At 42.3% G+C, this 26,888-nt stretch overlaps 2 protein-coding genes across 4 annotated transcripts in view; both read left to right on the forward strand.

Moving 5' to 3' along the window:
- LOC103361238 (protein sidekick-2-like) overlaps positions 1-7,793 on the forward strand; it is a 79,947-nt gene extending 72,154 nt beyond the window's left edge. The window contains exons 38-45 of the mRNA XM_008287266.1: positions 622-759; positions 1,380-1,541; positions 1,659-1,784; positions 1,877-2,041; positions 2,144-2,284; positions 3,371-3,515; positions 5,825-5,954; positions 7,383-7,793. Coding sequence (XP_008285488.1) covers positions 622-759; positions 1,380-1,541; positions 1,659-1,784; positions 1,877-2,041; positions 2,144-2,284; positions 3,371-3,515; positions 5,825-5,954; positions 7,383-7,793 — 1,418 coding nt within the window. The remainder of the gene's footprint in view (positions 1-621; positions 760-1,379; positions 1,542-1,658; positions 1,785-1,876; positions 2,042-2,143; positions 2,285-3,370; positions 3,516-5,824; positions 5,955-7,382) is intronic.
- A 5,482-nt stretch (positions 7,794-13,275) lies between these two features.
- Positions 13,276-25,850, forward strand: cdc42ep4a (CDC42 effector protein (Rho GTPase binding) 4a). 3 transcript variants are annotated; one of them, XM_008287268.1, is made up of 2 exons: positions 13,276-13,541; positions 22,691-25,850. In XM_008287268.1, exon 2 carries the CDS (start codon positions 22,826-22,828, stop codon positions 23,885-23,887), a length of 1,062 nt encoding a protein of 353 aa, XP_008285490.1. In that variant the 5' UTR covers positions 13,276-13,541; positions 22,691-22,825; the 3' UTR covers positions 23,888-25,850. The 3 variants fall into 3 exon arrangements, with proteins under 3 accessions (XP_008285490.1, XP_008285492.1, XP_008285491.1); XM_008287270.1 differs by lacking the exon at positions 13,276-13,541 and adding an exon at positions 21,419-21,477; XM_008287269.1 differs by lacking the exon at positions 13,276-13,541 and adding an exon at positions 21,491-21,587.
- Positions 25,851-26,888: the final 1,038 nt, after the last annotated feature.

A 26,888-nucleotide genomic window follows, 5' to 3' on the forward strand; every position in this document is an offset into this window, starting at 1 on the left:
AGTGAGCCAACACAAGCTTTTGTGATTTTTATGCAGAATTGTGGCTAAATCCTGACACTTAGCTGGATCTGGGTTGGGTCAACAGGCGGAATTTCTCAGAGCTCTTGTTCAAGGTCACAGAATGATTTTGCACTCTTCTGTGCACTTTTGCTTTTTACTGACTCATTTGCCTAAACAGTCATGAAGGATTCTGCTTGTTGTGACTCACAAAAAATGTTATTCCTGCTGCTCTAATGATGAGCAATCAGTAATGATAAAAACCTAATTCTTCTTTTAATCTCCTGGTGTTTATTTTTTGTGACATGTTTTTATGAATATGTTGAATTGTCTTATGTGCTGGAGATTATCAGCACTGTCTTTTGGTTTCACTGGTCCCGAGCTACTTTTGTTGCTGGGAAGGTAACAACTTGTGCTAAATTTACAGTATGTCTGAATTACATACATTTTGCGCAACTTCAATTTTTGCTGTTGTGAAGTAATATAAAAAAAAAGGTTGTGCCTTAAGTATTAAATCCTACCAATTTAACTAAGATTTTTTAGATTTGTATTCAATGTTCTGTCTTAATACTGAGGTTAGATCCAACTGTCATCACATCTTTTTTTCCCTTTCTTCACTAATAGCACCAAGTGCTCCCAACTTCATTCACTTCAGTGAGTTGACCACCACTTCTGTCAATGTGTCGTGGGGAGAGCCCAAGCAGGCCAATGGCATCATCGAGGGCTACCGCCTGGTTTATGAGCCCTGCACTCCAGTCGATGGTGAGAAACTCTGCCTGGAGCCTCAAAGCTCTGCCATCTCTTGACATTCCTCAGCTGGCTTTCTCAGACAGTGATTTACAACCTCTAGCCTCTTAACCATACTCTTTTTTAACTCACGCTGCTTAAGCTCACGCTCTAATTTGTTACAGATGAGTGTAGGCCCTGCAGTAACATATATAGCATGGCTGATAAAATATGCTGGAATGCTCCGGTGAGACTTCGCACAGCTTCCACTCTCACAGAGAGAAACATGGTTAATAGCTGGTTAAGTGTGGCTGCCTGGACCAGGTTGTCAAATAATTGGGAGCAGAGGTGGAATGTAGAACTGAGGCTGCTGTGGTCTCTGGCTATCTGCTAACAGACCCTAAAAAAAAGCTGAATAAAGCAGTGGAAAGTGGTTGGTCCCCTTGTAAAAAAAAAAAAATAATAATCTATTTTACATAGCTGGAATAATAGACATTTCCTGTTATGATTGCAAATATGTCCATGTCTTTGATAGTCTGTGTGTCTGGTCTGTGTGTGGTTCTGTGTTTGCACAAAGCTTGGCTATTTGTCGCTTGCAGAAAGCAGTATCTAGAGTCTTAGTGTTTCCTGTACAGACTCCTCTCCTCGCACTCCAGGTGTCAGTAAGATAGTGACAGTAGATGTAAAAGGCAGCGCTCCCCTGTGGATGAAGATCAAAGACCTGGCCGATGGCGTCACCTATAACTTTCGCATCCGGGCCAAAACGCTCACTTATGGCCCCGAGGTGGAGGCCAACATCACCACTGGGCCTGGAGAAGGTGGGATACTCTGCTGTTACTACATGTTTTTTCCAACATTAAAATCAATAATGTAATCTTTGAAATGCCTCTTTGGCCTTTTTTTTAAAAACTATTGTCCATTTTAATTTTCCAAAGGAGCCCCAGGCCCTCCTGGAGAGCCTTTTATTTCTCGATACGGCACTGCCCTCACACTGCATTGGACAAGCGGTGATCAAGGCCGGGCACCTATTACACGATACGTCATCGAGGCCAGACCTTCTGGTGAGCGACTACACTAACAGTTCAGTACGTTAAACAATCTGCCCAAAACCCAGCTTTGATTCTATTCATACATTTTCTCTTTTTGTCTTTAGATGAAGGATTGTGGGATATCCTAATCAAAGACATTCCCAAAGAAGTGACGTCCTACACGCTTAATCTGGACATGCTACGAGAAGGAGTCACTTATGACTTTCGAGTAATTGCCGTCAATGACTATGGCTACGGGTCCCCCAGCGCCCCCTCTCCCTCTATATCAGGTGGACTACACTTTAAAATGAAGAATTAATGCAACATCTTGTAATTACAGAAAACTAGTTTTTGTTGAGACATTAATATCTTTTAATTTCTTATGTTTGCAGCCCAGAAAGTTTCTCCCTTCTATGAGGAGTGGTGGTTCTTGGTTGTTATTGCTCTGGTGGGCCTCATCTTCATCCTCCTCCTTGTTTTCATCCTCATCATACGAGGCCAGAGTAAGAAATACACCAAAAAAGCAGACTCAGGTAGGAAACCGGACTGTCTCATAAACTCTGCTAACATCTCAGTCTCTCTGCTCCCGCGGCTTAAGTTATTGAGTGGAATTTGTCTTCCACTTGGACAAGTCTGCCGCAAATTGCATTTTAATGATTGCACATCCGAAGTCTGTTCTATAAAATGGGAGTGTGAAGGCTCACACAATTAAACAAATTACCTCAACTTTCTTACAATGTTTGGCTGACAGGGAGAAGAGGAGAGTAAAGATAATCGGTGAAACAACTGAAATAGGCAGATGAATAAATATTATTGTTCGTGTTTAACTGCGGCAGGGATCAATACCAGGATAAATGGCTCGGTGGTGGTTTAATGCTCGGGTCATTAGTCAGACTGAGAGTAATTATATAACTACAGCACAAGTGGCTCCCACACCACTGTATCAAGAAGCCAATTTTCATGATTGTAAATTATCCCAGGTGACACTGCTGTTCCTGGAAACTCCTTTGTCATGGTTTCTGTCTGCAAACACATAAACCTAAGGTAGATGAAGTTAATCAGTGTTAGTAGAGCTGTTGCTGTTGTTATTGTTCATATATTATGGTTGGCGAGTAACAGTTGCATGAAGGGCATCTGGGGGTAATGTTTTATGGTCTTCTAGCAGCGGTGGAGGAGTGAGGCAGAAAGGAAAAAGATTTGGAGAAAAAGTGAAGGGTCATGTCAAACCTTCCTGAAGCCAGTGACATTTTAGCTGAGTCAGCATCTAGCATATTGCCAGGGTTAGCAGGGTTAGTCAACACCAGCACAGACAAGGACTGGTTTGTGTAAAGACACAAAGAGGGCTTCTGAGCACCTCTCAGTTTCTCCCCAACTTTCCCAGCTGTGAACCTGGACGATCCTACTGGAGGCTGCATGTATTGTTGCAGCTGATGTTGCATTTTGACTTGCAATTGTAAATTACAAGGGATGGGTTCAATAAAAAACCTGTGGATACTGTTTTGTGTTAACTGTGTTGTGTGTAACTAATCCTAGACTGAAATTCTAGATTTGATTGAAGATCACAAATCATTTATTTCATTCCACAACCCACACAGTGTCGTCCTCATACCCCTGTCCAGGCAACCACTCCAACTGCACAGCGCTGCCTCTGACCCACGGAGAGATGGTGCGCCTGGATGAGGGTCGCTTCCCAGCCCTGGAGCTCAACAACAGACGGCTCTCTGTGAAGAACTCTTTTTGCCGCAAAAACGGCATCTACACCCGGTCAGTCAGCATCACTGTAACTGTGCCATCTGTTGTGCTGTTCACCATGGTGTTCAGCTGACCGTTTGCAGGCTCGATTTCTCAAACACGTTGCTAAGTCAGCATTGTCCGTATTTCCTCTTCCAGTTCAGCGTGTTACTTACAACGCTGACAAGAATTAATAATGCAGCGTTCCCTGTTCCCTTCTTCCCTCACAATAGCTGAGCCTTGAAGAGCCTTGAGCCTCCGTCCTTCCACCTCGTTGATATTCAGCGTTTGTGTGAAGCAACAATTTATATAAGGGGAACAGCACAATACCAGCTAATTAGCATTCAGGAGGTTCTGCATGTGCTCTTTGTCTGTCCATCACCGCTTTAGACAAAAGAGCGCTTATGGGTCAGAACTGGCTATTTTTCTTTGGCCTCGAGCCCAGAGTTTCTCTCGAGCGTGGCGCTGTGAGAGTTATCACAGCGTAAAGTACTGTCAGCAGGATTTTGATGGACTGGCTCTTTGGTAATGTTTAGGTAAACATTAGATAAGAGGAATTTGACAAACTGTGCGGCATGTGAAGCTTGAGTAGAGACATGGGTCATGGGTGGCCATTTGGTTGCTTTGGGGGTTGGGCGTCTTGTCACAGCACAGAAATAGATGTTAGTTTTTGCACATTGGTGTGTACATTATGTTGGAATATGCAGAGGTGCATTTAAAAGGCAGGGGAATGCGGTACTTTCTCCTTGACCAATGAGGCCAAGAAGGCGATCAAAGGGCCTTGAGTAGCTCTGTCTCTTTGAAGACCCTCGATTGGGTACCATACTGTTAGTTAATGATCTGTAGACTTAAGAAGGAGAAGAGTGGGAGGGCTCCCTATGGGATATTTGAAAGGGTGAAGGAAAGAAGGATGAATTAGACAGTTAAGGCAAGGGAGAAAAAAATACAGTGCTCCTGAATAATTTAAAGCTCAAGATCCCTTGCCCCTCCTCCCTTACCATCATGTGGCCCTGTCCTTTTAATGTCTGACTCAACCTTGTCTGAATGTAGCTTCTTTTTTTTTTTCACAGTCCGCCCCCTCACGTCATCCCCTTTAACCCAGAGGAGATATCCCTTTGTTGTGTCAACCCTTTCATGGCCGTTGTCATGTTGTGTCTTCTAAGCTTGTTCTTGGCATTCCTAGTGATTTAGCCCCTGCATACATCTCAGCACATATTAATTTTTATTTCAGAGGTTGTCAAGGTCTTCTGCTTTATGCCTTAATATTGCACTTGACATCACAGCGTTTTATGCTTGTCTATTCTGCCCCCACATGTAACACTTTTCATTTCAGATCATTTAAACATTTACTTTCATGTCATTCCTACTTTATATGATTCTTTAGTCTTATTTTTTTTTTCTGAAACCAACTGAACAAACTCTTATTTCAATGCTTTATTAAGCTGAGTTGTAGCTCAATGATGTGCGGGTGCTGGTCCAGTTTTGGCTCTCTGGACCGTCCAATTCAATCCCTGCAGACGTTGAACACAGCAGCAGTCATTACTATAGAAAGAAGAAACATAATTGTCTGCACAGATGTTTCTCTCTGCTTCACTTCATGGAATTAATGACTGGAGCCAAAAAGAAGTTAGGGGGTCTTTTTACTTGACTCGAGCTCATATAAGAGCTTCATGATACTCATGCAGCTCAAGTCCATGCTTAGTTACCCAAGTTTTCTGCAGGAATTCTAAATCTCTGACTGACTGTACAATCATTCAGATGTAATAGCAACAGAATCCTTTTGTGAAAATGCTGGTATATATTTATCTTTGCCTGCGCTATCCTGTTTGTATGTCTCATAAAGATTGGGGTGAGCTGAACTCACCCCCTGCCAAGCTCCCAACTGACGCTGTGCAAAGATTAGAAGGAAATAGCCAAAGAAGAAGACTGATTATAATATCCTTCCTTCATTATGTATTAGTGGCTTCCAGAAATACACAAGTAAACCGTTCTGTGCTTCTCTGAACCAAGGTGTTGTTTTAATTTTCATAATCACTGAGTGTGCACTGAATTTGTTCATGTTTTTTTTTTTTTTCCATTGAGCACCCAGTGAATTGTGAAGATTCATTTTTCGAAACTATGTTGCCGACTTTCACTGGTTGTGTGTGTGATGTCAATCACAGGATTAGCAAAGCTTATTGTGTTTACTCACATGTGTTTAAAAGAAAAAAAGTCTAATTTTCTCATTGGAAATGCAGTCATGATCAAGGTTAGCTTTTTTTTTCCTTATATAACCATGAGCTCCCAATCGTTCTTATAACTCAAGCACACTCTTCACTTTCTGCTTTTATCCATCTGTTCAGGTCTCCACCAAGACCCAGTCCTGGAAGTCTGCACTACTCAGATGAAGATGTCAGCACTAAGTATAATGACCTGATCCCAGCAGAGAGCAGCAGTCTGACCGAAAAACCCTCTGAGATATCAGACTCACAGGTAAGCAGTGACCCTGACTTACAGCATATGCCCAAACGCCTGTCTGGAATAGGCAATGAAGTTGTATTAAAAAGTAAAATTCAACTGCTTGAATTTCGCAAAGTGACAAAGTCCTCCAAACCAAACTTTTAACCTTTTCAAACTAAAAAGTACTTTTCTCATTCTACTTTCTTTTACTTTTGTCACATTCATCATCTATCCTCCTGATAATCTCAATTCTTTATTCTCATAACCCTTGCTTTGCTCAATACAGAAACTAGACAGCTGTTTAATTATGAAGCAGCATTACCGAAGATAAATTAATGACATTCTGCAAGACAATCTGCCTCAAGTGGATCAACTCAAAATTAAATATCCTCTGTTAGCATAGCCCAGTCACGGCTGACATCTCTGGATCTTTTAATACTGATTTCTCCCATGGGAAGGAAGTACACCACCGATTCTCATGTCTCATGTGTGTCGAAATATCTTCACAACTAATTAATTTTCCTCAAACAGGAAATGATTTGTTAATCTGGGCTGCCGGGTTCTCGACTAATCACATGGTGATCTGAACAGCTCAGTGCATGTGTGTGGAATAAGGAGGCATACGGGGGGCGAGACGCGATGAGGAATGATACCTACAAAAGGCAGAGAAGCCAGTTGTAGCAGATTCTGAACATCTGTCCTACCCACACTCCCTGGCCAATTTGTCTGGTACCTGCACAGTCAAAACATTGTTCAACCCAGTTTGAACAAACTCTGCTCTCCCAGGAGATGCAAACTGGTGTTATTCTTTCCCTCCGCATAGCCTCCCACTGTTTACCTGCCACTTGTGCAAATAAATGATGCTTCAACATCTGTTAAGCCATAGTGTCTCTGTAGAGCAGTAGATGGGCAAGCATTTGTCAGGCACACAAATGTGCCAGATGTGTAGTGTTTTCTAGTGAATTGCAGCCTTAAAAAAAAAAAAAAAAAACTGTGTTTCTTGGCAATGTAGTGAAACAGCAACATGATTCACCCACACAAGCATTTATAACTTGAACGACGGATCGCTTAATATTGCAAGAAAAGCAAACTAATCCTGTCAACATTACCTCTGTTTAATTCTAGGACACTCTTGTGTACACTTATCATATTTGTGCTCCACAGAGCTATGGGTGAGCTCCTATGCCTGAAAGATTCTCAATAGAAGTGATTATTTGCCCCATAGAATCTCACATGGATTAATAGACTTCCACTTGTCAGTAGATGTTCCCTGCTGTGCTATGACTCAGTCCTGTGCAGTTTGTCAATAAACCGCACAATACTGGATATTAGAATTAGTCTTGTAGGAAATGTAGCTGCCAGTGTTCTCTGTAGTAGACATCCTAAACATATGTCTGTTAAGCAATCTTCTTTCTTTGCTGTTAAGGTGGCATCTAACTGTTTTTCCTGATTGACTCACAGGGCAGCGACAGCGAATATGAGATGGATCAGAGCCGACAGAAGACCCACTCCTTTGTCAACCACTACATTAGCGACCCTACCTACTACAATTCCTGGCGGCGGCAGCAGAAGGGCGTCTCTCGCCCGCCGGCGTACGGCTACTCGCAGCCTGAGCCCCTGGTGGAGCAAGAGTCGCGGCAGCACCCGCCTCCTGTGCCCCCTCTGCCCCCTCTCCTACCCCAGAGCGCCCCATCCCCACAGCCCCAGTGCCAGGGCCAAGCCACTCTGTTCAGGCCCAAGGGAAGCCGGACTCCCACCCCCTCCCTGCTGTCATCCGAACCCCCCAGCCAGCACAGCACCCTGTACCGGCCCCCCAGCAGCCTGGGCTGTGCCGCTCAGGCACCGACCGCAGGCTTCTCCTCTTTTGTTTGACACACAGCTCTCCTTCCAATAACAACAGGACCCTGAGGACGAGTCTTTGATTTTGTTGTTGTTGGTTTATTTGTAATTTGCTCTCCTTTTTTTTTTTTTTCTTTTTGGATCTTTTGTTCTGTCTTACTGACAGAGTTGTTGCTCAATATTAAGCATTGCAGGCATCTTAAATAGTGCTTTCTCCTCTGTGAAGAGTGTGTGCGTATGATTGTGTTTAGCGCGTATGGTTGGTTAATCTATGTAATATGTATTTTATGAAAAGACAATCATTTGAAGGTTTTTATGCGTTGCTTCCGTACTTTTATTTTGAAGAATCAACCTGTAAACAAGGGAGAAGAACCTGAAGTTCTAAAAAAGAAATCCTTGTTTTAAAAAAAACACTGTATTATTGTTTAATATGAGAGCTTTATGGGGAAAAAAAACAACACTTTAGAACCATTTAGAGTATGGACCACTTGACTTGCTGAGACTGGACAATTGAAAAACCAACTCTGATGGAATAAGCGATATTTGACAAAGGACAAACTGATAGTGAGAAATGGACTCTGACTTGGAAAGAGGCACTCTCGGGCCCCAGGCCCTCAGCTGCCTTTGAGTTTCTCACTCTGCCTAATCTTTGTTGGAACTGCATTATGTGTTTACTATATGTACTTGTCTCATATTGTTTACCAGATATTTATATCAATCAGCTTCAAGCTCAACATTTTCAGAACATCACTAGTGACAATGTTATGAATCACATTAAAGCATTGTGGCACCTTTATAGTAGTCTGAGGATGTTGATTGTGTGCTGGTTCTCATGTCAGTAGCTACACTAGCTCAGTCAGCTTTCATAATGTGCATATGTTTGCTTTAATGTTTTTCACAGAAAATGACTGAGGACCACAAGCACAAATCATCTCGGTTCTATTGCTGTAAGTCCCATCACAGCCACATGAAACATTATGCCATCGATAGCTGTCAACAAAATACAACAATGACTCACTTTGATAAGGTTACTAAGACACAAAGAATAATGGCAAAAAAAAACAGTACAAATGTATTTTTACAGCATAGAAGAACTGAAAACTCTACTTTTCAAGAGTTCTGTACTTTTTACAGTGTGTTTCTGGACAGAATTACATAAATTGGTCACTTACTCCCAACAAAAGCTAAAAAGAAGAAAGCTTGTATCATGTATGTTACAAATTCAGTTTTCTCATTAGGTTAAAGAAAAGATCTGCTAAGATGATGGTTATTTAAAAGATTCATTCATGAGTGGACAACAATAGAACACAGGTGTTATGTGTGAATTGCATCACCAAGGATTGCTCGGTGGGGACATGTGTGTTGAGCGTGTTACAGTGTAACATGGCGCTGATATGATTTCTGAAAACATGTTTTATGCTACGACAGGACAGTATGTTATGACGAGATGTTTTTACAACACTTTCGAATATGCTGCTTCTTTGCAAAAGCTGAATGGGACTTTGCTGTGCTGGAGTTGGACCCATAGTGTATAAACTAAAACAGTCAGTCTTCAAGGTCAATTCCCAATGTGAAAAATCGCTGTATACATCATGAAGGAAACAGTGTGGACCTATTCATGGTAGCTCTCTAAAATAAATTATTCTATTTTGTAATGGCTTTTGCTTCATGAATCCACAGAATATTTTAGAATATGATGAAATATTACAGAAAAACAATGAAGAGATTTATAGTTCTAACATATGAGAGAATTAGCTGTATAAACAAGTTGTTTTAAAGAAAATAGAAAACATATCATGCAACTATTTTACACAGGCAGCTCTAAGTAGCTCCATGGTCTAGAATACAAAGTGATGTGTAAGTGACACTTGATCCTACAAAGCAGAAATGACCTGATCCTCTCAGGCACAAAAGAGACATAATTGGGATGCATAAGAGCATGAGTTACAGGGAAGAATTTGAAGAAGAACATGATCCGGTGCAAGCATGCTGAAAATCTGGAGGAGGGTATGACAGGTGTCCGGGTAATCTCCTTATTTCAGGCCAGAAAACACTGATCTTTAAGCAAGGCAAAAGAAGAGCGGAACAAAGGGATCAGGTTGAAAGGTTTAGGGAGAAGGTGAAAGTCTAATCAAGGGTAGATAGCTGTAAAAGAAAGAAAAACAGCAGTACTTAGCTCGTGATAATTTTTTTATTCACAGCAGCGAGTGGATCATCGTATACGGACAAAAAGTCTGGTTTAAAGCTTTTCTTTAGTCGGATATATAGTCACATCACATCTGTATTTTATGTCTAGCTACATTATGTTTTTTCCTACAAATACTAAAGCCCCAAAATTCTATTTTCTGACTCAAAAATGATGGCAATTCTACAAACTCAACTCTTCCATAACTGCTGCTCACCTTGTTCCACTTCACTGCAGGGAGACACAGAGAAATGTTCTGCTCGCACACATTCACCCACAAAGACAGAGAGAAAGAGAGAGACAGGCGCTGCCTCACATCAACAAATCTGTCACATTTTTTTCTTTTCAGTTCAGCATCTCCCCATGGGATCAACTTATACAAAATGTGTCCTAATTCCGACTGTGTTTGTAGCGTGTATTAGAGTACATCTGCAGCACAGCTAACTCATCTTGACTGGTGCCTCTAAAATTAGGACAAAAATCATGATGTGTGATACAGATGTCAATTGGAAGTTACAGCTTTTTGAAAAGTTTGGATGACCAAAGGATTTTTTGTCAAAATGAAGAAGATGTCTGGTTTAGGGTTTTATATTTTCCCAGTAGCATCACATATTCATCACTATGTGCAGTCAGTTCAGGCCTCTTTAGTCAGAGCAGCTGATAAAAGTAATTTTGTGAACGTTGCCAAATGCGTTACAGCAGGTTTGACCACGTTCCTCCGGAAGGCAGTGTACTGAAATTTTTATGCATCAGTTCAGTCTAAAAGGGCTTTCTGTCCTTATGCATAGTGAATGGCTACTGCCACTTAAGACTGTCATCTACAAAGTTCCAAAAAAAAATTGTGCATAGTCCCCTCATATGCTGCACCAGACTGCTAACACTGTAAACCTGAAAATGAAAGTTTTGGAAGGTTAAAAGGGTCCCATGGCTAGTCTGGAGAAAACCCTCTACATATCTCCCTGTGAGCATTAAGGAGATAGTGAAACAAGAAGAAAAAAAAAAAAAGCCAGACATCTTACAATTTATCCTGAATGTCAAATGCCACCACTGAGAACGATTTGCAAATATCAAACAGCAAAAGATGAAGCACGGGGTAAGGCACAGGCTGAGATAACATTGCATAAAACATATCCGTCTGATGTTCTACTTAACAGCGCTGTCAGAGCTGTCAATGCTATATGCCTGGATAATAGCGATGTATTATTGCTGCTGTAAAGAAAATGTTCTGACTATTTACATGACTTTAATGGAAATGTTCCACTCACTGTTGAGGGGAGTTGCTTGTTTTTCTTACTTTACATCCACCTGCTAATGTTTCATCTCTGTAGTGTAGGTTGTTTAGAACCCTGCTCCTACAAAACTGTGCATGTATTTCAACTATTTATTTATCTATTTTTGCATTAAAGATTTCAGCAGTTTTGGAGTCATCACTGTCTTGCTAGTGCCTGACTCCTCCTCAATCCTAGCCATTCCAAAAATGAATGCAGAGGTGAAACAGAATTGGAGATTAGACAAAATTTCTAAATCTTAAGCCTTAATAAAATTTCAATAGATGAGTTATGTAAAAAGTTACCCTCCTTTTAGTGGTCATGAATGAGAAAATTAGCTATACAGTCCAAAACTGTTTCTTGTTCCAGGCTGTAAACGTGTTTGTTTCTGCTGTAAAGCTAGACATTTTAACATAGGGGTCGCTTTTGGAGTCAGCCTCATGTGGCCATTTGAGGAACTGTAGCTTTTGGCTCTTCAGTGTTGCCTCCATTTTTGAGTCCTGGCGGTCACTGTTTAATCATACTAGGATGAAGGCCAGGTGGAAAAATCAGGCTACTGACCGGCACAAAGACAAGGTCCACAGTCATCATGTTATTGCAGTTTTTGCAAATGCATTCTCCAATTTCCTGCATAAACCAGATGTTAATCAGCATGTTGAGGGACAAAGAGAACGTCTTATGGTTATGAACCATCCATAAAACATACATATTTCATATTCATTTTAAGTGCATGTCTGCCATTTAAGAAGAGAGCAGTTAAACTGATGCTTTTGGGCCACGGGTATGTCAAAAAAAGTAATATAAAATTTGACTGCAGTTTGAGTCTGAACAAAAGGCCACTGCAGTCAAATTCTCATCATAAAGAGCCATGTTCTCCCATCAGCTGGTGGGACACAGCATTCTGGGAACAAAGCCAGAGGCAGGAAATAACTTTTGAATGTGTGTGATGGATGCTGTCCATGCGTTATGGAGAGAACAGGGGTTTTGAAGAACAGCGTGGACGGATGACAGATAGATCGACTTCAAAGCTAAATGCAGTGAAAGACAAAAGTGAATAGTCATTCTGACCAGGTAGACTGGCTTTTGCCCTTTGATAATTATCAACCATTCACACATTCCTTTCTCTTGAGCTCAGAGAGACGAGAGTAGAGCAGAGCAGAGCCTTAGGGGGAGAACTTTAGCTGCTTCCTACTCATTTCCATTGCAATGGTACTAATGAGTGGTCACTGACTGAGGCCAACTCATTAACATGGAATACACAAGTCGAAAAAAATGGTTCCTCTGCTCAGTAAACTCTTCGATGATGTCAGACGGTGTGAGAAATACACATTTTGCATCCCTCATTCTCCTCAAAGTACAAATAATCTGACTACAGTCACTAGGTAGGGACTTTTAAAGGAAAGAATCCAAGAGACGGCTAATTTTACAGCAACTTTAAAACAAAAATACATTTCCTGAACTCACATAGAGAATAAAGCACTCCCCATGATCGATATTGACAGCCATATTGTGGGAGTTGTGCAATTCTGACTATTTTATTACTGACTGTACAAAAAGACATGCTGCTGCACTGATGAGGTCACCCCTACGTGGAGCGCCTGCACCTTCCAAAAATAAAATGTTGGACACTGCAAGAAAGATATTATTACATGTTTCTGTCAAAATGATGTTGGATGGAGGATGGACATGGATAATTTACATCACAGTGAAACATTTAGACATTACAAAGAAAAGGTGAAGACCTGCTGAAGAATATTATGTTAAGAGGAATGCACAATTCTGCCTTTTGTAATGTAAAAACTGCTTTCAGTGCTGAATATACACTTGCAAAGACGGGTTAATGATTATTGGTTGTGTATTGACTGTGGCCCTTGAAGCATCATGAAGTGGCTCTAAGGCTAATGGTATATTTTCCTGGTGTCTTTTTCTGTGTCATTGTTGGACATGACTGTGCAGACTCCGCCTCTTATAGTGAAAGAAATGAAATGGAAGCAGTGTGAGTGGCCCCATGCTGGCAGTCTGTGTCTTTAAGCAGCCATGGAAGAGGGCGTGTTCAAACGCACTACGGCAGGAGGTATTGTGGTGAGTTATTGCGCTCCGGAGCAGAAGCACCGTTAGTGAGGATGCAGTGAAAGTAGCTGTTCTGCTTTTTTTTTCTTCTTTTTTTTTTCTAAAAAGAAACAGGTCGGTGTGAACGCGTTGTTTGGAACAGAGAGCTCATCTTGAGCGTCCTTCCATCTCCTTTCGTTTGATGAATGCACCCCCACTGTCGACCTGCTGGGGGCCTTAAAGTGGAGCAGCACCCGGCTTTTATGAATGGGATGCTCGGTAAGCGTGTGTGCTTTATGTTTGTGCTTGCACTTAAACTCCACGGGCTAAAATGTATTCTTTCACGTGTGTGTGTGCCGCTCAGATGTGTGCGTTTTGTTTTCTTTCTCTGGCTTCATCCAGCGGTTCTGCTGAGCGCACGGTGCGCCAGGCTGCAGACGCTTCTGGTCAGCTATTATTGTTCTCCTGCTATTGACCCACCCAGAATCAGCGTTTCATTCTATCATGATCGAACAGCAGTCGTCTGCAGGCACAAGTCAATCAAGTGATGTTAAATAGAGAGGATTACTTATTATTTTTTAGTCTTTGAAGAATATCTTTTGTGGTGAGAATTGTTATCGCGAGAATCGAGCTATTCTGCCTTCAGCATTTCAGAAAGAAATCTGAATTAATTCCCATTATTACCTCCTCTGGGGATGTTCCGAAGCTAAAACTGATGCACAGTGGGGGGTTTTTATGCTTGCCTTATCACTTTTCTTCAAAAAAAACTTCCACAGGCCTCAATTAAGGGCAGATAAACTACAGAATAGGCACAATGAGGCCAAAGGTGTGTTTGATGACTTCATGTTTTTGCATGGAGTGCAGTGTACAAATCCATATTTTCTGATATCATCTGTGCATAAATATTCCAGAGTGAGTGAAATGTATCTTTAGATATCAGTAGGACTTGAAATGGCACAAATCTGTCTGATGCTGGGGGTGGGTTTAAAAAAAAAAAAAAAAGATCCCACATTACACCCTTTGTACCCACGCATGCAGCACACACGTGTTCTGTTTGTCCAGTTCATCACCCACACATCCCAGAGCCTGTAGACTTGGCAGTCCTGTCCGGTTGGCTTGGCAGGGGCGGCGTGTGATGAGCTCATTGACTGGCATTACAAGATGACGGGCCTCATGTCTGCAGGCCTTCACTCCGTCACCGCCACACTGATAACAGCTCACAGCAGTTGTTTGAGGAGTTCAAGTTATCAGAGGTGTCCGTGTGAGCCAAACTGAGTGGCCTTGCTGGTTTTTCAATGTGACATTTGACCTGTCTTATCCAAAACAGGCTTTTTGTCACATGTCAGACTGCGCTGCCCGCCCAGACACTATGATGGATTCAGCCTGATGACAGTGCAAGAGATTTATGTGTCATAGACTTAGCTTGTTTACTCTCCCCCTCCTCCCAGAAGTGCCTCTGACATGTCTTCCACAAGCGGCGACACATTTTTAACGAGCCCGCACAGGTTCTGCACCGTCTTCTCTTTCACAAATTACAAAGCACCTAATTTGCCTGCAGGAGACGTGTTTAGTGCCTGAAGGTGAAAGTTATCCTTCCTCCTTGAGGTGTTGGACACCGTGCCAAGCGCACTCCGCTGTTGGGCACAGCACAGCGTGGACAAGCAATTTGCTGGCTCGTGTCCCGGGAAACACAACCTGCTCATAATTTTGTTTACAAAAGTGAGCAAATTTGTGCTCTTTACTTTTAATTTGGAGATAATCAGCATTTCAAAACGCTACTGCGGTGGCGCTGGAGTGAAACTGTGTTATTTGTGGCCACTGAGTGTACAGTCCTGCACCTATGTTTGAACATGTCTGCAGTTTGTGTGCTCATTTGAGGCAATGTGTGTGTCCCGTCCATCCCCTTCACATTCCAGGAAATACCAATGTAAACTGTTATTTATTTTTTCTGGAATGCCTCTGAGGACGTCGATAGAGAATTTCTGGATTATTATTATAGAGAGCAGATATAGCCTATGGCAAGTATGTTAAAGAGATGTGTAGTTTGAGGGTTTTCGTCATTGCTTTAGTTTCTACCAATAGTCTGCAAATGATACACATAAACCCCAGTGCACTTGAAACGTTCTTTCTCTCTCTCTGTACTTGTGACAGCTCATTAGCTCACTGCCACCTACCTTTTTTTATAACCTTGTTTTCCCAACGTCAAATTCTTCGAGCGTCTCGTATGTCCGTGTGTGAATGCTGTGTTTGTTCCTGTGCCTTTTGTTTGGCTGCATTGTTTTCTGGTCTTATCCAACATGCCACTTTGTGACCCTGTGCTCTGGGGTTGGTAAGCTGGAGGATATGTTTATTCTCCACTGCTATCCTGTTTCCTTGTAACTAGATGCAAATATTGAATGAAGTTCATAGAAACGCAGCAGCAGACAATGACAGGGGCTCATAATCTGTAACCCCAACTTTTTTTTTTCAGTTTAGAAGTAACTTTATTTCATCAAAAACATTTTCACTTCTCATGTTGGATTTGCATTTATCCAACTTTTGCATAATAAACTCTGAACAAATGCAAAGTTCATGTACTATTTACTTAAGAGCAGCACTGCAGATTGCCCGTCTTCCGGCACAATTTGCTATACACAAGTTAGTTTCTTGTATTTTCTGGGAAAAAAAAAAAACAAAAAAGGGCAGAAGAAGCCCCTACTCTTTGATAGCTGCTTCTCTGGCTTCCCACCAGCCTTTGCCTTTTTATTTTTCTTTTCTGCTGATCTGACCCTGTAATTATGACACTCTCACAGTTTTAAGCAAGAGTCTCTGAATCCCATAATTTCCCTGCATTCTTTCCATCAAGGAGCGCAGGTTTCCTCTTGAGTGTTTTAAAAATGCAATCTCTCTCTCTCTCTCTTCGAGACACCCACGACACAGACACCTGGGCCCGAGGCCAGAGCTGTCATCAGCTGTTGTGACTCAGCTACCTGCTGTAGAGAAAATCCGCTTGTGCTCATCTTTTAAAATAATTAAAGTCGCTGAACCTGAGGCTTCCTGCGCTGATACATATTGCATTTGGAGCTGTTGTTGAACACACGGCGTCAGCGCTGGCCCATAGCCCTGTAGGTTATTAAAACCCAGCGTTGATGGAGATATGGGCTGTGTTTGTTTGGATAACCCATCTGTAATACAGCATGATGGAGCAAAGCCTTGTTTACATTATGAGTGGGCAGGAAGGGCAGGCTGAGGAGATTTCCGGAGTGATGGGAGGGTTTACTGCTTCATTTTCTCCCTGCCCTTCCTGTGGATGTCTCTCCTAACATGTTCCTCCACAAAACATTTCATGTGTGGCTAATTAGTTTTTGGGAATCTCATTTGGAGGTTGTTGGTCACTTATCTCAGTGGTAATTAGTTATATTCTTGCAATCCTGTCATGTGGATGTTTCTGTGCAGACAGAGACAGTTATGAATGGTCTGAGGGTGGTTGTTGACCTTCCAGGTTCAACTGCATCAGAATGAAAAACCTGGAAACGTTTTAGCCATTTCTCATCACTCAAAACACTCTAACTAATGTTAAGTGGTGGTTTCTGGCATGGTCTCTTGTTTATATCGCCTGTGTGAACCTGCTTTCTGTTCATTTACTCTGATTCTGTTCAGGCACTCTGAATGCCAGAGTGGTGCCAATTTCTGGCCCCCTCCCACCCTCCCTTTGTATCTCAATGGCCTGCCCAGTACACTGATGACGTTGATGCTGAGCCATGCTGGCTGCAATTTCAGTAGCGGGGATTGTAACTTTTATTCCAATCAGAGATGATCGCAGAGCAGGGGTGGATAACATTGTTAGTGTCTACAAAGGCATCGAATATCCATGAAAATGATGTTTACCAATCTTGTTTAAGCCGCAGAATGCTTTTCGATCTTGCGTGTGTTGAAGCAGAAAAAAACACGTTGTCTGCCATCCGCTGTTTGTGTTTGTAATAAAAGCTGTCAGTTTCATCGCAGCGCAGCACAGACAGAAAGAGATGGAGTGTCATATCTGGAGGCTGTGTTGGCTGTAAATGTAAAAGAGACAAGTCATCTCCTCTCGGGTATCAGAGGTCAGCTGGTGTATGTCGAGCTGACTTGCTGCAGGGCTGTTTTCTGCCAGGAAGCCTTTCATTGGCTGTTGAGGCTCTTCTTTGAAAGCTGTTTTGTTGCCTTCTCTCCTGGTCTTCTTCTTTTGTCTTTCAATTTCCCTTCTCCTAGCTGTCTGGTCTGATCTCAGCAGGGACTTTCATACTAACTTTCACTTTCACACTTGAAAGTTTTGAGTATGTAGCGCGGCGGCTTCCATACTGATTATCTGGCATTAAGGGTCTGTTGAGTTTAATGATCATTTACCACAACGCTGAACGCTATTTTTATACACTGCTGACTTCTGGTGAGTTTGTTTTTTCCAGTCAGAGCTGCTTACTTCAGATATTCCATTCACTGATCTCAGGATGACTGCAGATTTAAGCACTCGCCAACATGAATACCAATTGGAAAACCTACAGGCACTTTTATTAGCAGGGAAGCTCAAAAAGCTGTTGTTCTTTGATCCTTACCGAGCAGAGTGCCCTGCTGGGTAAGGTGTGACATTAGCATAACAGACTGCCTCACACCAACTTGTCACCTGTAAGTGAACACAGGAAAAAAAGAAAAAAAAAAAAGCACTGATTTGGGAGTTTTTATTGCTGTCTGTATTTGAAAAATACACACAAAAATACCTTTTTTTGCCTCCTCCTATACTCAGAGGAATGATTTTTGGAGGATTTGTATAAGTATTGAGCTCTTTTAGCTATTGGTTTATGATTATTGACAACAAGAAAGATAAATTTGCCTTTTTTTCTGGGAACTACTTATCTCAGTGTGCATCTTTCCTGATTTGATTAGATGTCCATCTAGGGCTGTAACTAACAATTATTTTCACAGTTGATTTATGTCTGCTATCTTCCCCATGAATCAATTGGTTGTTTTGTCTATAAAGTGTCTCTAGTTTCCTAAAAGCTCAGAGTGTTGTCTAGTTTTGTTTGTCCTTAAGTCGCAAACACGAAAGAATCCCATTTAAAGTAACGCAAAACAGGTAATTAGGAACATGTGTTTTTTCCTTTAAAAAACTCAAACAAAATGTTGCATTTCTGTTTTTACAAACCGTTTTCGCTCTAGAAAGAGAGATAACATCATTTCTGGGGGAATAGTTGTACAGACCAAGTTCATTATGAGCGTGGCTGGTTAGTAAGTGCAAAGTCTGTTACAGTACTTGCTGTTTCCTCATATTCAGCATTCCACAGTAACAGATTTTAGATTTGCTTTGCTCTTTAGACCAGATTTGCTGTATCAGAGCTGCATGCTGGAGAATTGCTCTAGGAAATGGGTGGTGGTGTAGAAAGGCATCCAAGATACCCTCTAGGTCAGCAGCGTACTCTGAGCACCACAAGCAAATGGCATGTCTCTTAGAGTGTCCCAAATGGACCATTTAAGTAACAGCTAAATTTGGCTTTCTTGTAAGTAGGAGGGCTTTCATTTGTAAATTCTCATTAGAGCAGCATTGCTCTATTTATCTCAGAGGGCATCATCTGCTTGATGTCTGTTGTTGCCTTTTTGTCTGATTGAGACATAATGTGATTTCCACTGTTTGTCCTTTGGCTGCTCCTTCCTAAATGAGACATTCAGGCCCGCTAACTGAGTTGCATGGCAGATACCTATCTACTAGAGGCCATTTGTCTTCTTAATTACTGGAGCATGTGTGGCCGAGTCTGTGCTGGTCCGGCCTTTACTCAACAAGCTCTTGCTGGTGTTGCACATCAACATGTGGGAATACATTTCCTAACAAAAAATAGGATGCTTGCAAATGGTATGATGGGGGCACAGCCGTTTTCTCCCCATTTTTCACCTAGATTTTGGATGCATGTGGCCTCCCACCTCCCACCCCCTAATGTCATCTCACCCTCAGGTCATTTGGTTGTCCATCCAGGTCAGTGACTTCAAGTGATGCAGACAGAGAGCCTGCACCATCACAGCAGCCACCCCCCCACCCTTCCAGACAGTAGAATACACACAGGACAAATCAGGCACAAAGAAGGTGCATCAATACTCAATCCTGGAAATGGGCCATAAGTCATTTTTGAGTGTGTGTGTGTGGGTCTGTGAGTGATCTCTTGTGTATTAGTATTGAGTGGGCTCGTGTGAGAGTATTAACAAGAAGTGAAAAGTTATGTCTGTCTTAAACACAAATTATCCAGGAAGTCAATATTTCTTTCTGTTGTTGATCTGGAGTTTTTGTCATGCATATTAAGTCCCAGTGAGTCTTCTGGTGATGCTTTTTGTGTGTTTGCTGAGCTATAAAAACTTAATGGATGCATGCTAATTATGCGAGTGATTTTTGACTCGTAGCTTAAGCTTGCAGCCACTGTTTGTACACTTCCTCCAGTGTAGCATCTGTCTGTAGTGTTAAGTAATGACTGCAGCGATGCTGAAGTTACTGTTTAATTTAGTGATCCCCTTTTCACCCATTTAGTAGAAGTAAAACAACCAATTTCTACTTACTTCCTAGATTATTTCTATGCTGTTGCCTCAGAGCGTCTAAGGAAATTGACCGTGTTTTTTTCCCCCCACAAAGTAGTGGCCAGAACCATGACATATTTAGACAGATATTTAAATCTTTGAAGACTCAAGTATTTTTATTTTTAAAAAATCCAATATGTGATATGTAAACCAAGCTAACATGACTTTTTTGTGGCAAAATACATGTAAGGAAATGGGCTGAGGTATCATTTACCCGAACAGATGTGAAAAGATTGGAGGACTGGCGACCGTTTTGAAACATTCCCAGTGTGCTTATGTTTATCGCAGTGTGCATGCATGCATGCTCTGCTGCTTTTTACTCGGCGAGTGAAAAATACCACATCCACATCAAGGCAGGTCAGTCAACCTCATAATCTTTACATATCGCTCAGAGGGCTCAAAGTCTGCAGGTCAGTGCAGTGCGTGTTAGCTTTTGAGAAGCATCACTGTCAAAATGAAATGATGCAGACATGCTTCATTTGCTTTTCCTGTCTGTTCTTGCACCATGTTCTGTGTCTCCAGTGGGCTCTGTTTCAGTCAGACCATGAGCGTTGTGAATGTCTGTTTATAAAGTCAATCCCCCTCCCTACTGTGACCCACTGGTTCCCACGCTAAACTGCTGTCTTCTCAGGCCCTTTTCTGTTTTTTTTCTCCTTTTTTTTCTTCATTCACATGTGCACCCACTCATACATACGTCCACTTCCGCACAGAATGACAAAGCTATAAATAAAGCCGTACAGATCTGTGAATCTGTTTGGATGTAAATGTGGATCTCTGCTGCTGCTGAGCTCCTTGGATCTGGTTTAGATTCAGCCGATGAAGAACGTTCTGGTGGTCTGTACCAAATTTCTACATCCATGTCCGTGCAATCGGCACCATTGAGCTTTTCAGCTTGATCCTGGCCTGAGGGGTGAGATAGCGGAGTGGGAGGTGGGCTTTTTCAGCAGCTCCACTAGTTGTTTTTCCTTGTTTATGCCACCCAGGAGCAACTTGTCAGAAGAGAAAAGAACTTTTGTTTTTTTGGCTGGGTGTGAAATATTTCCCCATCATTATTTCCCAAAAACAAATCAGGACAGGCAGCTTCAATAATAAACATGTTTCTGCAAAATGGGTGACCTTGTTTGTGTGTCTTAGTGAAACCATTTTGAGTTCATGGAAAGTTTTCATATCTTGTCCCAGCCTCGGGCAAAAAGACTAAAAACGTCCGCATACATTTCTGTTTATCTAGATGGCTCCTTCTTCTTGTCTACAACACTGGTGCATTTCTGTGTTTTTTTATTATTATTTTCAATTTTACAGATAGAAAATAACAGCACAGATGGCGTGAATGATTGAAAACACCACAGACATCAGATTAAAGAGGTCTATTCTCTGGCTGACACAGAGGCCCATGTGTTGAATGCATCTATGAAGTCTGAAGCCTTCTGCAGCTTCTGACAGGAAACACGGTTGCTTGCTTGTAGGAGGGTGTTTCTATGGAAACCAAAGCAGGTGAGGGCATTAACAGGAAGAGGAGTCGAGGCTCAGCTGGCAAAGACGGGGGGTGGAGACAGAAGAACGAGGTCAATGCATTAAAAAGCCTGCCACATTAAACAACTGAGAACTCCCAACGGCACTTCTACCAAAGACGACTTTTGAAAGCTTGCCTGTAAGAAATCTAAAGTTGAGGTTTATGTTTCTGACCGGTTTGGTGATCTTCCTGTATGAGTAGACAAAGAAAGAGGCCCATATGTGCAAGTCAGAGAGGTGCACGGCAAGGTAAGAGTTTCGTTGTGGCCTGCTTACGTGTAGCCATAGAGATTTTCCACCCACTACTCAGACGTGCATGTGTTTTTGATGTCTGTGAGCCGAAACTGCTCGCGTTTAATTTTGCAGACCACCGTGGCAGCGTTCTTTTCATGTTGTATTTTTATATGTGGGGATGGATAGTTAATGAGACACCCTGCTCCTGTCCTCCGGTGCACCACCTGAGGAAGCAGCAGTGTCTGGCTGGCAGCCTGCGGTGAGGTTTCCTCTGTCTGAGCTTTCAATAATGTAGAGACACATTTTCTATCAGCTGTCACTCACAAACCTCTAGGGGCTTAAACAGCGTTGTCGAAGAAGACGACGGATAGGGAATATTTTCTGTCATTTCTCATTCCTCTGGTAACAAATCCTCATACATTTGTCAAAACAACGCGCCCGTATAGTCAGGTGATGTGTGTTTGTATTTTTGTTCTTGTATAAGTGACTTTCCGTGACTAGAAGATAAGCTTTTGGTTCTATAGTGTACGCTGTGCAGTCACAGTTTCTCACCAGAAAATCCCTGGCAGCCCTCAACTATCCCTTTCTGATTCATGTTGGTCTGTGGTTGGTGTTTTGCTTAGAGTTATAATGCCGTTTCAAATGTAAAATCCTGTGGTGTTCCCCATCCCTTTCTTTCTTCCAGTGCATTTTAGAGGTCATCTCGCAGAGATGTTGGAAGAGTGCTGCTTATCATTATAGAGTTACATAATTGATAGTTTCAGCTCTTGCAATTAGTGGAACATTTGACATTCCTAGAAATGTTTTTATTTATTTTATGGGCTTGAACAGCCAAATGTGAAAATGATTTACAACATAATGTGAAAGCTATGCGTTAGATAGATTATAGATTTTCTTAATAACAGCTGACAGCCATTGATTCTGCCATTTGACACCAATAAATGTGTCTTAGTGGGTATGATTTGAAGTAGTTTGAGTTGATGTGTACAATGTTGACTGTCTTCTTTTTTTTTTTTTTTGTTTCAATCTTTCATTTTAAGTAAAGTGAAAGTATGTGAGCGTGCACAATCCTGAATGGGTTCTGTGTAATTTATTGTATTTTATTTCAATGTTTTCAGGTTTCCAGACTGACTGGAAGTAAGGAGCATCAAGATTCACTCCAAGGTCTCTAGCAAGATTCCCTTGAAGATTTGGGTGCCTTGTTTGTAAGCCGACTACCTCTTTGCACAAAACAAAACGCCTAATCAGCCACCATGCCAATCTTAAAACAGCTAGTGGCGTCCTCCCAGACCAAGCGTCGCTCACGCATGGACCTGACCAGGGAGATGATCAGTGCTCCTCTGGGCGACTTTCGCCACACCATGCATGTCGGCCGCAGCGGCGATGCCTTTGGAGACACCTCCTTCCTCAGCACACGCTCAGGGGAGCCTCCGCCTGACAACACGTCCTTCCCGCGCTCTCCTCGACCTGGTCTGTTGTCGCGCACCTTCAGGAGCAGCAAGCGCTCCCAGTCAGTGACCAGAGTGGATGAGCAGAGAGATAACTCCCTGGTGCTCTCTGGAGGCTCACCCGGCTATGTCAAAAACGCCATGTCTTTGCCTTTTCTTAATGATGACGACAGAGGGGACGGTATGGTGGCAAAAAGTTTGTCTTCAAGTCCATTAAAGCAGCACGGGGACTTGGACGGGAGGGGCGCAGCTGCAGCCACTCACTTCCTAGAGCTGGAAGAACGAAGCTTTGGTGAGCTGACGGAGCTGCCAGAGAGCTCCCATCACTACGGAGGAGGAATGAAGCACGCCGAGTCGGTTATGTCCTTCCACGTTGACCTGGGACCCTCCATGCTGGGCGACATTCTGGGTGTGATGGAGAAGGAGGATGATGATCTTGGCTACGAGGAGGGCAAAAGCAGCGAGGGCCGTGCCTCGCCAACCCTCAGCACCCACGGTGAGGAAGAGGAGGACAGCGTAGAGAGGGGGAAAGATGAGGATGCAGAAGAGCAGATGGAGGCAGACGAGGAAGCAGCAGATCTGGAGGCATCTGTGCACCCTGCCAGCTCCATTGATCTGAGGCCTGAGGACGGAGGGCCTTACACCCCAGAGTACACCCCAGAGTACACTCCAGAGATACGGCCCAAACACTTGCAGCATCTAGATAGCTGCTCCATGTCCAGCTCTGGCTCTGCAGCTCTGGATGAGAAACCCAACAGCCAGATGTATGCAGGAGATACAGATAGCGCCACGTTCAGTGCCCCGCCAGAAGAGGAGAGCAACTTCTCCTCTTTCTTGGAGGATGAAGACGATGAGATCCGTGTATGAGAGTCCAAAGTTGCATGAAACGGGGGAGGAAAAAAAAAAAAAGCAGAGGAAGTGGTTTATGTGAAACTCGCAAATCCTTTGACACTGCGGATTTGAACTTGAACAGGAAGAAGACGCAGTGGCTGGGTACTGTGGGGATGGGATTGTGAAGAAGATAGAGGACTCTCACTTTATAGGGCTACAAAGAAAGTGTGACTACTCCTTTAGGACAACCCCAAACTCCATCTGTCAGGGAGCCTTACCCTCCACTTTCTGTTTGTCTGTCAATCTGGCTCTCCCTTTTGAACACTGAGGGAACTGACATGGAAGGGCAGACACTTTTTGAATATGGAACATTCCAGAAGTAAGCAGGGAGTACTGGTTAGAAAGGAACTTTTGTAGGAAAAACACTTTCCACAACTAAAACTCCGTTCACCCTTTCTCTCTCTCTCTCTCTCTTCTCACTTGACGTGTCACATGTGCTTTTTTCGTTCGGTTCGCCTCTATTCTCGCTGTGCTTTCTGTCTCTGGCTGTGGGACATCATGAGGCCTGAGCCGAACAGAAGGCCTCTGTCACAACAGGATCAGTGGTGGGTATCTTGTCACAATAAAGGGAGCTGTGTTTGTCATTGGAGTCTGAGGCCCTGCATTAAGCCTCTTTCATCTGAAAATATTTTAGCAGTGCCATAGATCTATCAGATTTTTTTTTTCTCCCTTATTCTCACTTATGTAACTCAGGGTCCTGGTGACGCTGCCATTTCCTGCTGTAAATCTGGACCACAGAGCCCAAACCAAAAATTCTCCTCTGTTTTTAATTCACTGAGCGCCACACAGGCTTAGACTCAGTAAATTAGAGAGAGGCAGGGTTGTAAAGCTAATGGAGATGCATTGGGCTGGATTAGCATAGAGCATGGTGTTACTACAGGAAACCAGAGGTGTAAAGAGTAGCGTGTGGCACACTAAACATTGTGTTATGTGTTTTCCAACGAACAGATTCCGTTTTTTTTCCCCATCAGATTTATATTAACTTACACAAACTGGCCACCTTCCTTCTACTTATCTGTGATTTCAAGTTGAAACTGAGAAGAGTTTGATAACCACTTCCTTCCTTGTTTTCTTTTTTGTACATCCGAGCAACTGCAGTTGTGCAACTGAACTGTGTAAAAGATGTTGATAGTCATTTGTCAAGGGGCTGCCTTAAACAGTTTCACCACTACATACGGTATGTGTAGAGCTTTAGAGTGTGTATGATTGGAAATCAAATGTACCGGCAGGCCCAGTTAAACCAGACACTACTCGTATGTGTGTTTAATACCTGTTGTTGTCTTTTCTTTATCTTTACAAAAAAAGAAGAAAAAAAATCCCTGCCATGTTTCTGTTGTATCTGTTTGAAGAGTGGATGAGAAAGGAAAAAATGGCCAGCAATAGCTGCAAGAGCATTAAGAAAAGTGCAAGTTGCACAGTCATTGCAGCTCGACTATGTCTCTTGCATCATTAAAAAGCCATGGCCAGAAGTATTGAAGGCTTACTTGCGCTGATTGATTTCACTGCCTTAACTGAAACTGACAGATGTGCCAAATTATAATTTTCTAGCCAAAAAAAATGTTCAGCATGTGGAGCTCACTTTTGGGAGAGCCTGTCAAGTACGTCTTCTTTCTTCTTTCTCTATAGGTAATCACTGCTGAGTACAAGTTCAGATTGGAGTTTCAGCTTGGAGGTTTAAGGAGTAAAAAAAAAAAAAAATCTTGTTCTAAAAAAAAATAATAATGAATTTGCATAACTGGATATTTATCCCTTAAACACTACACGATGCATTCAGGTAATTTCAAACGTTAATTTTGTGTGAATGAGAATTTGTGTTTTCTGCAAACTGTTGTTTATAATGCCTTACTGTTGTCTTCTTTACTGTATATTTACAGCTTCTTTTTCTGTATTATCCAAAATAACCTATATTTTTCAATAAAAGAAAGCCTGAATATCTTTACTCTTGAATATTTTATAGCCGTTTTGTGGCAGTGCGTCAGAAGATAAATAACAGTTTCGCAGATGCAGTGAGTGCATGAAGTGGTGCTCAGTTAGCAGCATTAACAAAGGAATTCCTTGAGTGCCTCTTCTGTTTCCTGATGCTATTCTTTGGCTCTCCCAGAAGAGGAAGGAAGGAAACAATTGAGACCTTCGTGGCCTTAGCTGGGCACATCTCTGAAGTACAATGATGTGATGACTCATGAGTGAATATGTGAGATAGAATCGAGTGACTGAATCTAGGGCTCATTTTAAACCTGTTTTCTGAGGAGCCCTTTTGGTACAGCTATATTCTCATCTTGCACTGGTGTGAGAGGGGTGAAAAATGAATGGAGGAGGACAAGTTTATCACCGAGGAGAGCTGTGACCGATAAACAGCGATGACAGGTAATTCTTCTCACCCTGTTGATTGGAGGATGGATGAGTCCAAGAGTCACATAAGACCGGGATCACTACTCATCATCATGGATCCCAAAACTGTTCTGTCACTTTTGATTTTACAGGCCATGCTTTGGCTTTTCACGCACCACTGAGCTCCCTCACAGCCTGGGCAAAGTTCAGCGCACTATGTTTTGTTAACACTGGCTGTAGACAATTCAAGGTCTCACCCCTGCATCCCTCCGCATTAAAACTGCATGCTGGAAACACTGGCTCCGTTCCTCTTTGGTATCTCATTTCGATTCGGTCTTTCATCTCCACTTTAGGGGATGTTTAATCTCTTTCCACTTTCAGTTTTTCATAGTCACATTATGCCAATGTCCAATCTGCCAGAGGGCTCGAAAAAGTCATTATTCTTACACTTGTGGTAAGAAACAGGCCATTTATATTGATTGTTGTGGTCAATACAAACCAGTAGTGGTATTGATTCTTCTTTTCTCCGCCTGTATGAAGCCATTGTTCTTCTTACAGATTGTTAGGAATTTTCTTTGAGGAGGAAAGACTAAATCTTCACTAGTCAACACTTCTGCATTTCATCCTGAGAGGCTTGTCTTTATTCTCT

Source organism: Stegastes partitus, unplaced genomic scaffold (genome assembly GCF_000690725.1).
Source record: "Stegastes partitus isolate 25-593 unplaced genomic scaffold, Stegastes_partitus-1.0.2 Scaffold493, whole genome shotgun sequence".
In the NCBI taxonomy this organism is placed as follows: Eukaryota; Metazoa; Chordata; class Actinopteri; family Pomacentridae; genus Stegastes; species Stegastes partitus.